This window comes from Oncorhynchus nerka, linkage group LG22 (genome assembly GCF_034236695.1).
Source record: "Oncorhynchus nerka isolate Pitt River linkage group LG22, Oner_Uvic_2.0, whole genome shotgun sequence".
Lineage (NCBI taxonomy): Eukaryota > Metazoa > Chordata > Actinopteri > Salmoniformes > Salmonidae > Oncorhynchus > Oncorhynchus nerka.
The window spans coordinates 23,738,262-23,752,490 of NC_088417.1; the positions used below are offsets into that span (position 1 = coordinate 23,738,262).

The 14,229-nt window shown below is 44.1% G+C and overlaps 1 protein-coding gene across 2 annotated transcripts in view; it reads right to left on the reverse strand.

The window, feature by feature from the left end:
- The window catches only part of sema5a (sema domain, seven thrombospondin repeats (type 1 and type 1-like), transmembrane domain (TM) and short cytoplasmic domain, (semaphorin) 5A), a 209,006-nt gene that overhangs the window by 70,777 nt on the left and 124,000 nt on the right, over window positions 1-14,229 (reverse strand). For both annotated transcript variants that reach the window (XM_029626548.2, XM_029626547.2), the window contains 3 exons: window positions 13,629-13,833; window positions 10,930-11,137; window positions 9,217-9,334 (listed from right to left, as the gene is read on the reverse strand). In XM_029626548.2, coding sequence (XP_029482408.1) covers window positions 9,217-9,334; window positions 10,930-11,137; window positions 13,629-13,833 — 531 coding nt within the window. The remainder of the gene's footprint in view (window positions 1-9,216; window positions 9,335-10,929; window positions 11,138-13,628; window positions 13,834-14,229) is intronic.

Here is a 14,229-nt window from a genome sequence, read left to right on the forward strand (position 1 = left end):
GAAACATTGGTGGCCCCTCCCCTTTGGCCGCTCAAACACCCCCATTACCGGCTCACAACACCCCCATTACCGGTTGTATTGTTCAGTTCTAATGTTGTCATTCTGTCTTTTTAGGGTTTTTTTCTGTACTTTTTCCAAACATTTTCCACCGTACATTATTACTCTGAGAGAAATTATTCTGGGGTTTTTGGGCGCTCATTGCTTTTCCATTCTATGCTCTAATGACAGGGTTGTATAACGGGAACGCCCAGGGGGGCCGAAATAATGCGATCAAGTACATTTCGTGGAACATCAAAGGGGTTAATAACCCAAAGGGTTTGAATGCAAATGTTGCATTTCTACAAGAGACTCACTTGAGGACTGGTGAGCATTTTAGGATGTGTAGGGACTGGGTTGGTCAAGTGTTCCACTCGAACTTTCATAGTAAATCAAGAGGTGCTGCCATTTTGGTTGATAAAGCTACTCCCTTTGTAGCTTCTGAGGTTATTGCTGATCCTAAGGGACGATACGTCATAGTAACCGGTAAACTGTTTTCTACCCCTCTTGTTTTGGCTAGTGTTTATGACACCAATTGGGACGACAAGTTTCATTTCTTCCTTTTTGTCTGCTATACCCAATTTAGATTCTCCTTTGTTGATTTTAGGGGGGGATTTCAACTGTAAAATGTCCCCAGTTCTCACGAACAACTACAGGCCCATCTAAATGGGCCCTACTTATTCAAACCTTTCTTCAGATGATCCTTTCTTCAATGTTTGAGGCCTGGCGTTTCCTACATCCTACAGATAGACATTATTCCTTTTATTCTCATGTTCATCAAACATACTCCCGGATTGATTACTTATTTTTTGACAAAAAACTTCTGTCTAACCTTCGGCAGTGTACTTACGAGAGTATTGTTATTTCTGACCATTCACCATGAGTGATTGAACTAGAGTTTCCCAATCGACTTCCTATGTGTTTTCCATGGCGTCTTAACCTCATTTTACTCTCAGATAAGGAGTTTGTCAATTTCCTTTCTTCTGAAATCACCTTATTCCTAGAAACTAATTCAACACCAGGTATGTCCTGCTCTACCATATGGGAGTCTCTCAAAGCATACCTACGTGGCCAAATTATTTCTTATACAGCCAACCAAAACAGAGTTCGCTCTCAGCGACTTCGGTACCTGAGCGAGTCCATAGCCACATTGGATGAGAAGTATGCTATGGATCCTTCCTCTGAGCAGCATAAAGAGCGCCAACTACTCCAATCTGAATTTGATGAGCTTTCTATAAGGCAAGCTGAACAGTTACTCTTGCGAGCTCGGTACAGAGTGTATGAACAAGGCGACAAGGCCAGTAAACTCCTTGCACATCAGATCCGTAAATCTGAGGCCTCACGTTTAATCCCACAAATAAGGACCCGGTCTGGTGCCACACCAGTTATACATAAAGAGATCAATGATCAAACCATTTTACTCTGCGCTATACACCTCTGAATCCCCTCAAGACCCTTTGCTGATTGATTCCTTCTTTAATGGCTTGAATATGCCTTCAATTGATACAGACTCCCAGGACTATCTAGAAGAAAAATTTACGCTTGAGGAGATTGCAACAGCAGTGTCTGCAATGAAAAGTGGTAAATCACCGGGTCCGGACGGTTTTCCAACCGAATTTTACAGGACGTTTTCTGGTCTGCTTTGCACATTCTGGTCTCGACTATTTGCAGAGTGGCTTAATACCTCAAAGCTACCGCCTAGTCTTTATCAGGCTTCAATTTCATTACTATTAAAGAAAAACAAAGACCCCCTGGAAAGTGGATCCTATCGCCTAATCTCGCTTTTCAACTGTGATTACAAAATCCTAGCCAAGCTTTTAGCCATCCATATGGAAGGCTTGCTGCACCAAGTAATACACTCTGACCAGACTGGCTTTGTGAGAAATAGGCATTTGTTTTTCAATATTAGGCGCCTTATGAATATACTGTACTCCCCAGCGTCGGAGGACCCGGAGGTGGTGGTCTCACTTGATGCGGAAAAAGCGTTTGACTGCGTTGAGTGGGATTACCTAACAGCTGCCCTTTAGAGATTTGGCTTTGGTCCCAAATTCATTGCGTGGATAAAGATTCTTTATTTTCCCCCCAAGGCTTCGGTACGGACTAACAACTTGTCCTCCGACTATTTTCCCTTGCACTGCTAGAGTCTCCCGCCTGTCCAGAGCTGCTAGAGTCTCCCGCCTGTCCAGAGCTGCTAGAGTCTCCCGCCTGTCCAGAGCTGCTAGAGTCTGCCAGTTTGTTGATTATCAGCACCCTCCCGCTATATGACACTTGGGACAGGAGCCACCTGGCCAGTCTTGACAGCCACTCCCAGTTCTTCTTGATCCACCTATGTGAGCCCAGGTACACCCCCAAAATGTTAAGCCCTTCACAACCCCACTGCAAACCCCCTGGAAGCAGAGGGGGGGGGGGTTATCCCTCCATGCCCCAAATAACAGAGCTTTGCTCTTGCCCCAGTTCACCTTAGCTGACAAAGCTCCCGTGTACACCTTCAGACTAGTCTCTAGTAGCTGCATATCCTGCCCATCCCTTCCAGTCACAGAAACGTCATCTGCATACGCCAATATTGATATGCCTGTCCAGCACATTCCCTGGAGTCTCCTGCGTAGGAGGCCCAAAAAAGGCTCAATGGCTAGTGTATATAACTGCCCCGATAGATGGAATCATTGTCTGATGCCACGTCTAACCCAGACTGGCCTACTGAGTCCCACTCCCACCTTAACCATACATGATGCCCCAGCATACAACATCTTCACACAAGAACCAAAAACCTTTCCCCAAACATCACATTAAACAGATTATCATGGTCCGCTCAATCAAAAGCCTTCTCTTGGTCTAAAGAGACCAGTCAGAGTTCACATTAGAAACTCTTGATAAGTCTAACATGTCCCTTATTAAGGACAAGTTGTCCGTGATTGAGCGACCCGGTACGCAAAAGTCTGGTCCTTGTGTACTATAGAGTCTTTATTATTCTCCAGATTTTTTAAATAAAACTCCTTTGGAAGTTCTTCGACCCCCGGTGCTCGGGGGACATCTTGGTTATGGCCTCTGCCAGTTCACGGGACAACAGAGGAATGTCAATTTCATCCATCAGTGCCAGAGATAGCTTAGGGAGTTCTGCAAACAAAACCTGACCACACATGGGATCACACAATTCTGCCCTATACAACTCAGTATAAAACTCCACAGTCCGCTCCGGCATCTCCCCACCACAGAGGTCACCCGCTCATCCAACAGCCGCAGACAATGCATACCGTTGGCTTCACCACTCTGTCTTTCCAAACCAAAGAAGAAGGAGCTGGGAGCATCCATCTCCTTGAGCATGGAGAACCTAGCTCTTAAAAGTGCTCCCTTTGCTTTAACCTGGAAAAAACTGCCAAGGTCGCTACATAATTCAGCTAAATTAGCCTGGAGGCCTACATTGCCTTGCCCCACCATCTCTACCTCTATCTCACTAATACAACGCTCTAGTTCCCCCAATACTCTCCTAGCCTCTGAGGATGAGAGAGCTGTATACTGTTGACAGAAAAGCTGAATTTGGACTTTTCCCACATCCCAAAATTGACTCAGACTCCTCTCTGTGCTGCCCACAACTTTCCTAAAAAGACTGGAAACCTGAGCAAAAACTTGCATCTTGTAAAAGCTTTACATTAAACTTCCATTAGGATGCCTACAGAGGCCCTGGTTAAATAGAGAGCCGAGCCACGGTTATGTGGTGATCCGAAAAACACACCGGGAGAATGGTAGCGCCCAACAGCCTATTGCTCTGTCTGTTTACTTTCACCCTAATCCCAAAGACCTTCACCCATGTATGCTGTCTTGTGATGTCTAGATCTCCAAACATCCATCAGGTCGAACTGCTTAATGATGTTGTTTAACACCCCAACTGAGCCTGAATGATGTTTCTCCCCATTTCTATCTTTCGTAAAATCTATCGTACAATTCCAGCCCCCGCCGACCACCAGTATCTCCTCATGCGCTACCTGTGAGACTTCCTTTCTAAGACACCCAAACGACACCCTCTCGCTCCCTTTGTGAGGCGCATGCACATTTATTAGGACAAAACCCCTGTTTTTAATTTCTGCTTCTACTACAAGTAGTCTACCCCTACACACCTCCTTCGAGGAACACATTTTTACAGTCAGATCCGGTGCAAAAAGGACTGCCACCCCTGCACTAACATTTTCTCCATGGCTCAGCACACTTGCCCCTTTCCATCAGAGCCCCCAATTGACATCCTTCACAACATTTTTATTTTATTTTACCTTATTTAACTAGGCAAGTGAGTTAAAACCTGTAGTGACACCCCATCCCGTGAACGGGACCATTGTCATCATCTGACACTAATTAGCATAACGCAACAGACATAAATCTTCCTAGAAAATCTTCCTATTCATGAAAATCACAAGTGAAATATATTGGAACACAGCTTAGCCTTTTGTTAATCACCCTGTCATCTCAGATTTTCAAAATATGCTTTACAGCCAACGCTAGACAAGCATTTGTGTAAGTTTATCATAGCCTAGCATAGCATTATGCCTTGCTAGCAGCAGGCAACCTTGTCACTGAAATCAGAGAAGCAATCAAATTAAATTGTTTACCTTTGATGAACTTCGGATGTTTTCACTCACGAGACTCCCAGGTAGACAGCCAAAGTTAATTTTTTCCCAAAATATGATTTTTGTAGGCGAAATAGCTCCGTTTGTTCTTCATGTTTGGCTGAGAAATCGCCCGGGAATTGTGGTCACCACAACGCCGTAAAATATTCCAAATTAGCTCCATAATATCGACAGAAACATGGCAAACATTCTTTAGAATCCATCCTTAAGGTATTTTTCTAATATCTATTCGATAATATATCCGTTGGGACAATTCGTTTTTCACTAGGACCGATTGGAGTAATGGCTACCTCTGTATTTTACGCGAGAATCTCTCTCGGAGCGATGTGGCTGCCTACGGCTATTCTTCAACGGAAATGCGTAAAACTACGTCACAATGCTGTAGACACCTTGGGGAATACGTAGAAAGCGTAAGCTCGTTGATGGTACATTCACAGCTGAATAGGGAGTCATTGGAACGCAGCGCTTTCAAAACCGGTGGCACTTCCGAATTGTATTTTTCTCAGGCTTTCGCCTGCAACATCAGCTCTGTTATACTCACAGACAATATCTTTACAGTTTTGGTGTTTTCTATCCAAAGCTGTCAATTATATGCATATTCTAGCATCTTGTCCTGACAAAATATCCCGTTTTTTTTCCAAAAATGAAAATACTGCCCCCCATCACCAAGAGGTTTTTAAGAACATATTCTTATTTACAATGATGGCATACACCAGCCAAACCCGGATGACACTGGGACAATTGTGCTCCGCCCTATGGGACTCCCAATCACAGCTGGTTGTCATACAGCCTGGATTCGTACCAGGGTGTCTGTAGTGACGCCTCTAGCACTGAGATGCAGTGCCTTAGACCGCTGCGCCATGGGTGTCCCGCGTCTCCAGCAGAAACAAAACCTGTACTATTTTTGTTTTACATATTCACCCAACAGACTATTTCCCGCATCTCTGGCGCCATTTACATTAAGCGAGCCTACCCGAAGAGTCTCCATAAGAAGTGGGAGAAAAGCCAACAAAGAAAGAGACCAATTGTAAAGCTAAAAAAATCCCAGTGTTAGATAAGAACTATTCATCTAAAAAGTATCTGAAGGTAGACCCTTACGCATGGTTGTGACCCACTTCCTCAACCTAAAACGTTTGCTGGGTGAGAGGACACCATGCCCCTCATTTTTCATAGCATGTTGTACTGATCTTACAAAACTTTCCCTTTAGTCTCATTCAGGAACCTTGGCAGTTCCCTCACTGTGTACTTTGACCCCTCTGCCTAACTGGCTGGCTGTCAGCTCTGGACCCATTGTGGAGGAGTCTGAAAAAAAAGCCTCCTCATTGTCCTCTTCCTCAGACTCATCTTCCTCATCTCCATCTCCCATCCTGACCAGCTGCCCTTTCTCTAAATTCGGAGCCTCCTCCCAACACCAGGCAAAGGATCCTTAGTGCTTTTGACCACACCAGCCTCTCCCCTCCCCTCCCACCTCCTTTCTTCTCCCCCTTTTTCCTCTTACGCTTGACAACCTCCTCCACCACCCCTAGCCACTTGCCCTTCCCCACTTTACTCTCCTCATCCACTCGCATAACCTGACTAGGCCCAGCCTCATCTACAACACCATCCATGACATAACTAGACCCAGCCTCAGCTACACCACCATCCATAACCTGACTAGGCCCAGCCTCATCTACAACACCATCCATGACATAACTAGACCCAGCCTCAGCTACACCACCATCCATAACCTGACTAGGCCCAGCCTCATCTACAACACCATCCATGACATAACTAGACCCAGCCTCAGCTACACCACCATCCATAACCTGACTAGGCCCAGCCTCATCTACAACACCATCCATGACATAACTAGACCCAGCCTCAGCTACACCACCATCCATAGCCTGACTAGAACCAGCCTCATCTACAACACCATCCATGACATGACTAGACCCAGCCTCAGCTACACCACCATCCATAGCCTGACTAGAACCAGCCTCATCTACACCACCATCTATAACCTGACTAGACCCATCCTCATCTACACCATTTCTAGCATGACTAGGCCCAGCCGAATCCACACCACCATCTATAGCAGGGGTGGGCAACTCCAGTCCTCGAGGGCCTGATGATTGGTGTTACACTTTTTCTCTATCCCTAGCAAACACAGCTGATTAATCAAATTGCATTCTAAACTGAAGACCATGATTAGGTCATTATTGGAGTCAGGTATACATGAATACATGACCACCGTGACTGACCCAAAAGGAAGGAAATCTTTGAAAGGTGTACACACTCAGTGAGCATAGCCTTGCACAAGAAACGGGCAACCGGTGAAGAACAAACATCATTCTAAATACAACCTATATTTATGTTTATTTATTTTCCCTTTTGCACTTGAAGTATTTGCACATCATTATAACATTGTACATAGTCATAATATGACATTTGAAATGTCTTTATTCTTTTGGAACTTTTGTGAGTGTAATGGTTACGGTTCATTTTTATGGTTTATTTCACCTTTGTCTATTATCTATTTCACTTGCTTTGGCCAAGTTAACTAATGTTTCCCATGCCAATAAAACCCTTAAATTGAATTGAGAAAGGCAGAGAGAGAGAGAGAGAGCTATATTGCATATCTATTAGAATATATTAACACCCTCTTTTATTGTAGGACTGATAAAGAAGTGTGTAATCTGCTAATGAAATTAAAGGTTAGAATAGAGGGATGGACAAAAGAGTGATATTTAGCTGCCGTGGCAAGGGGAGCTAGATAAAACAATTGTCTGTGAAAAAAAGTGGGGAACATACACTAGGGAACATCACATCAATAATAATGTATCATTTCACAGCCTCAGTGGAATTGTATCAGCAGACATTTCTATTGTTTCTCACTTATAAGATGAAGTGCAATGTTTTGTTCTTGGGTTTGAAATGTGCTGTAGAGGGGTAAGGAACAGAATGCTTCCATTCTATTTCAGTTCCATTTGTACTTTTAATGCCTAAAAGACACATTCGGTGAGCATGGTGACTAAGATTTATTTTACTTCACCAAAAACACACCTCTTTTCAATATTGTTTATTTCCACGGGGAGTCCAGTCCCAAACACCAGATGGTTTTGTGAATAGGTTGGTAGAGCTGTCTCCTTTCTACCAACTCACTGTGGTACACATTACACCTTGGAACAAGATCCTATCCAAATCTTAACCACAAAAACATGTCAAATACAGTATGACTTCATCCCTCCTCTAAGTTCTCTGAAAGTTCAGTTCCATGTTGAAGAAAACCATGTTAATCCCAAAAGCCGATTATAGTAATGTATGGGAAATAAATCTACGCAGCTTCACAAAAGCGTCATTGACTTTGCAGTCATTTTGTCCCCAATATTCCAGTCCTGTCCAACAGTTACGTGCATTTGGACTGCCAGACGTCAGTCTGTTGTAATAGCCATGGAAGTCCTACAATAATAACCAAATGGATCACAGTTTGTCTGGGCAACACAGGACTCCATTGTTCCGCTGGCCAGCAGGTCGTTATTGGAACAGAATTCATTCTCATTTCCAATGATTTAACTGGCTACATAAAGGTTACATAAGCAAATACACGCTCCCTTCTTGTCTTTGGCAGTTGTGTCTGAGCAAATAACGGGCGCTAAGAATAGCCAGAGCACAGGCGACGACACCAGAACACAGGCGACGACACCAGAACACAGGCTACGACACCAGAGCACAGGCCACGACAGCAGAGCACAGGCCACGACACCAGAGCACAGGCGTCGACACCAGAGCACAGGCGTCGACACCAGAGCACAGGCGTCGACACCAGAGCACAGGCGTCGACACCAGAGCACAGGCGTCGACACCAGAGCGCAGGGTAGCCTAGTGGTTAGAGCGTTGGACTAGTAACCGGAAGGTTGCAAGTTCAAACCCCCGAGCTGACAAGGTACAAATCTGTCGTTCTACCCCTGAACAGGCAGTTAACCCACTGTTCCTAGGCTGTCATTGAAAATAAGAATTTGTTCTTAACTGACTTGCCTGGTTAAAAAAAAGAAGAAAAAAAAGAGCACAGGTGATGACACCTGTAATAGTGTCTGTAACCTTCACTGTCTTTTAGTTGACTATTATGTCATCAGAAGGAGACAGCCAGCGGTCTCTGATCAGTAGAGAGTGCCCCTTAGGTCTGTCGGTGAACTTGAAAGATTCTGAATAAGTAATGCTTTGGTGTGTGTGTGTAGGTGTTCGCCAACAAATGCAGTGGGCTGTCTAGTCGTGCCAAATAACCTGTTGAACAGGGAAACCCCATACAAGACTAGACCAGCACTCAACACTGCCAATGGTCACTGCCCCAGAATGGATGTCTGTCAGATACACGTCAATTACCGTTTCATTAAGCGGGGTCGCCGTGAAATCAATCCCCCGGAATTGGGCGTGGACAGAATGAATGGGGCGAACTGTTGCGAGTTAGCTAATGATCGCGAAGACAGAGGAGATTGATTGAGGCTTTGCTGGGGAGAGAATGCATTTCTCTTTGTGTGTGTGCGTGTGTGTGTGTGTGTGTGTGGTACAGTGCATTCTGGGTACTCACAGGGCACTTAGTGATGCTCTGTTCCCATTGGCTCATGCTGACGCTCTCCTCCAGTGTGGTGCACTTCCTCAACACCAGGTCCCAGCCACAATACGGGTCCCTCGCCCCCACACACGCCCTGACAGAGAGGAGACATATTGACTGATTAATTGATTCATATATTAATTAATGAGAGAAAATGCGAGAGGGTGTGAAAAGGTTAGTCCTCAGTCATGTTCTGATCTGTAAACTTTTTAGGAATAAGCAAGACTATCACAAACTATTATCACAGTACAGATTTGTAATGGGACCAGTCTAATACCAGCTCAATCCCCTTCTGGCTTTTCCAGGTCTCTGTTTAGGAGGCGTAGAGGTTTCCAGCACAATAAAGTACCCAATGTCTCTCTTCTGTCATGCAAATAAGAGAGCTGTGTCACAACCTACACTCATCTCTGAGACACAGACAGATGGTATTAGCTATAGTAATAGTCTGTCGAATATAATAGGGATAGATTGTGTACTGACACACACTCGTTCATCTGTCAGAAGACAAAAAAATAACAGTTTATAATCTACTCAGGTGTTACTGACCCAGGTGTTACCCTCCATCTCTAAATCTAAACCAGAGAATAACTTATGTCTATGTGAGATGAAAATTGTAGGTTGGTTTTCACCTATTTGCTGTGGTTTCTCCAAATCTCTTCATTGAAGTCTTTGTAAATCATGCATTGCGCTCAAAATGGCACCCTGTTACCTATATAGTGCACTACTTTTGACCAGAGCCCTATCAAATAGTAGTGCCCTAAATAGGGAATAGGGTGCCATTTAATACATAGTACGTCTCTGTGAATCACGTGTCTACTGTTATCCTTGGCACTGTGTTCATATCCAGGCCTCTGCTCTGAACGATCCGGTGCCTCTGTCAGAAACTCAATATGTCTCATTAACATACTCCCACTACAATAGCCACAGCAGCTGAGGGGACAAGAAGGCAGACCAACACTGTATTACATTGGCATCATGCCAGGCCCACTATAATTGGATGAATTAACAAGTAATTAGCTTGTAACAACTATGAAACTACATGCAGTTGTGGAGAAGTAGTGTATGTGTGTGGGTCTGTGGGTGGGTCTTTGTCTGAAACCTAATCTCTTCTCATGGACAGATGAAACGTTGAGAATCTGTCAAGGCACACGTATAATTATGTGATTACGAGCAGCAGTAGTTTCTGGTTTTGGGTTTTTGTGATTGATTATTTGGACGAATCAGGATTGAGCAAAGGTGGTGCTTAAGCTGGTGCAATGTTATTCAAGCCCGTGATGAACGGTTTCCACTAGATTCCACAGCAACAAAGTCAAAATTGGCTATATTGTAAAAATTCATCAAAACGATAATGTGCTGTTTGACTATGATAAATACAGGTGAAATTAGTGGAAGGGTTTTGCTGAGTTTCCATTTCCACGGGAGGACACTTCGCTTCCTTCCTTTGCACAAAGGTAATCACAATTGTTAACGGCATACACCACAGAAGAAAAACAGGAAATTACAAATAATTTTACTTCTGGGTTACCAAGAGTATCTGAAACCTGAAGACTTGTTTTAGCTCCATAAAATAATGTCTAGACTTTAGCTCAGTTGGCTAACATATTCTTGGTCACCTGGATTGCACAGCTTTGATACTTAGGAGGTGTGTGTGTGTGTGTGTGTGTGTACACATCTGTGTGTACTACTCACTCTCTGGTCTTGTGGAAGTTGCATCTCATCAGTGGTATCTTGATGACCTGGTCTCTGACCCCGACATACAGCTCACTGCTGCTGTGAAGGATCAGGAGGCTTCTGATTGGTTGTCTCCTCCTGGGCGGAAACAACTCAATCTCATCCAATAGACAGCTGCCCATGGACTGGTTCAGAGGAGACAGGACCTTGCGGATGGTTCCATAATCTGGAGAGGAGAGAGTAACAGAAGGGGGTAGATAAAAAAAGAGGGAACATTTCTGTCTCATATGTATTAAACAGTATTCTTCTTTTTCAAAGGGAGTGGATGAGGGAGAGGAAGTCACCATTGACTCCACATAGTTGCAACATCCCCAATTAACTACAATAGCTTATTCCCACTGGAAAAGTACACTACATGACCAAAAGTATGTGGAGACCTGCTCGTCAAACATCTCATTCCAAAATCATCGGCATTAATATGGGTTGGTCCTTCCTTAACTGCGATAACAGCCTCCACTCTTCTGGGAAGGCTTTCCACTACATGATGGAACATTGCTGCCTGGACTTTCTTCCATTCAGCCACAAGAGCATTAGTGAAGTCGGGCACTGATGTTGGGCAATTAGTCCTGGCTCGCAGTCGGCGTTCCAATTCATCCAAAAGGTGTTTGGTGGGGTTGAGGTCAGGGCTTTTTGCAGGCCAGTCAAGCTCTTCCGCACTGATCTCGACAAACCATTTCTGTATGGACCTCGCTTTGTGCATTGGGGCATTGTCATGCTGAAACAGGAAAGGGCCTTCCCCAAACTGTTGCCACAAAGTTGGAAGCACAGAATCATCCAGAATGTCATTGTATGCTGTAGTGATTTCCCTTTCCCTATGAGTCTAACTGACTTGTTGGGAAGATGGTATCCTATGACGGTGCCATGTTGAAAGTTACTAAGCTGATCAGGCCATTCTACTGCCAATTTTTGTCTATGGAGAATGCATGGTTGTGTGCTCGATTTTATACACCTGTCAACAACGGATGTGACTGAAATAGCCAAATCCACTAATTTAAAGTGTTTAAAGACATGCTAAACTGCAATCATAGGAAGTCTTGATTTACAGATTAGGTCAGCATTTAACAGATGACCTCTGTGGTCCAATACTGTAATGTTTCATGCAGATTGCCTCCATTCAATTCCATTTATTCTTGGCAAGAATGGGAACATCCCATGTGATTGCATAAGATACAGAATTTGGAGGCAACTCAAGCAAACATCGTCAATTATACATGTATTCCCTGTGGGGAGGGGAATGTAATTAGATCTAAGAAAGTTGAATTTCTATTCCCGAACACAAAGCTTCAAGGTGGTAAAATACAAAAGTACAGTCCTGCCCCGAAGTAGTTTTTCACTGCGGCAGCAATGGATGTTTTATAGATCTGTAGGGAAACTGATATCCGAGATACTCAGAAATTGATGACTAAACTTGACTAAAAGCTAGAAGCAAAGAAATGTTGGAAATAGTTTGGTTCAACATGCTACAATAGTGTTAGTGTTCATGGCTTGATCCTGCCTAAAAACAGTTTGTTTTGTCTATTTTATACAAACAGGAATTAAAGAGGATTTGTGGGGTTTTTCAAAGCCAAAAGTTGGAAAACAATTGTACGACACTACCTAGTTGTTCGGCCCTCTAGTAAAACAATCAGGTACCAGAGCATGGTCCCAATCAGAGCAGTGCACTAGAGCGCTAATAGCCAGTGATGAGCTATGTATGCTAGCCATTGCTAATAGCCTGACACTGGTTCAGATGTTTTCATTAGGGTCTGGTTAGCATCCAGAAACTTGTCTGCTCTGTGTGAACCCGCCGATCTCATTGCCGCATTGATCACACAGACACACTCACTCACGTATAAGCACACATCCACACACAATGAGAGTGGAGATACACACACTCACTCACTCACTCATGCACATACGAATACACACAACCACAATGGGAGCAATGTTTTGTTAGCAGGACCGTCAGACAGACAGAAATGCCCCAGGGCTAGTGATGCAGAACAGGTGGAGGAGGGATCCAGAAATAACAGGGGCACAGAATGAGACAGAGCATGGCTGTATAATCCAGCAGTGTAAAATGAGGTTAAGCCTTCCAGTCTGGTTGCTGTGTTACATACTTCCTGTCCTCTGTCTGGTTGCTGTGTTACATACGGTACCTGTGTTTTTCTCATTACCGCCATGCTTCCCCTTGACAGGCGACTGGTTGCAATTTCATGGTGTTTAACATCTCTCAGTGAGGGATTGAGTGTGTGGAAAAGGATGTTGTGTGTGTCTGGGGCGGGGGGGTGAGTCTGCTGGATGTGCAAGGTTGTGTGCGTGTGTAAGCTTGTGTGCCTCTGTGTGTGTGTGTATGTGTGTGTGTTTGTGTGTGTACTGCTGCATATGGAGGACACATGGCAGTTCATTGCAATCCCATTAATGTCAGCTGAATGAAAGCTTTGATGTCTCCTCAGAGCTTCACATCTAATGCCTTCATTCACCTTCCTGAATCACTCCACCATGTGCAGAGTCAAAGGGCTAGGAATCAGATAGTCACACACACACACACACACACACACACACACACACACACACACACACACACACACACACACACACACACACACACACACACACACACACACACACACACACACACACACACACACACACACACACACACACACCAAATTTACCTGTAGCCAGGTAGATGATATGGAACAACATGTCTTTGCCCTGCACCACGTCCACAGCTACATGGGAGAAGCGGATATTATCCTCCATAAAGTAAGGGACAGGCTGGACCGGCTGAACCACCTCATTCATCAGCAGGAACTTCTGGGCATCCTGCAGGTTCCTCTCTGTCAGATTCACGTAGGAGCCGTAGTCTATGGTACCACACTCGAGGGAGAAAGAGAGGGACAGAGATCATTTATTTGTGCTTCCCATGACTGTGTTTTTGTATTTTAATGCAATATATAGTCAAAAGTACCAGTCAAAATGTTTGGACACACCTACTCATTCCAGGGTTTTTCTTATTTAAAAAAAACTATGTTCTACAATGTAGAATAGTAGTGAAGACATCAAAACTATGAAATAACATATATGGAATCATGTAGTAACCAAAAAAGTGTTAAACAATTCAAAATATATTTTATATTTGAGATTCTACAAAGTAGCCACCCTTTGCCTTGATGACAGTTTACAGATCTGAGGAAGTGACTACTTTTCTGAAACTATTGGATTGGCTGCCTTTAACTAATGGCAGGGCTGTATCTGGAACTGCCTGTTGAAGGT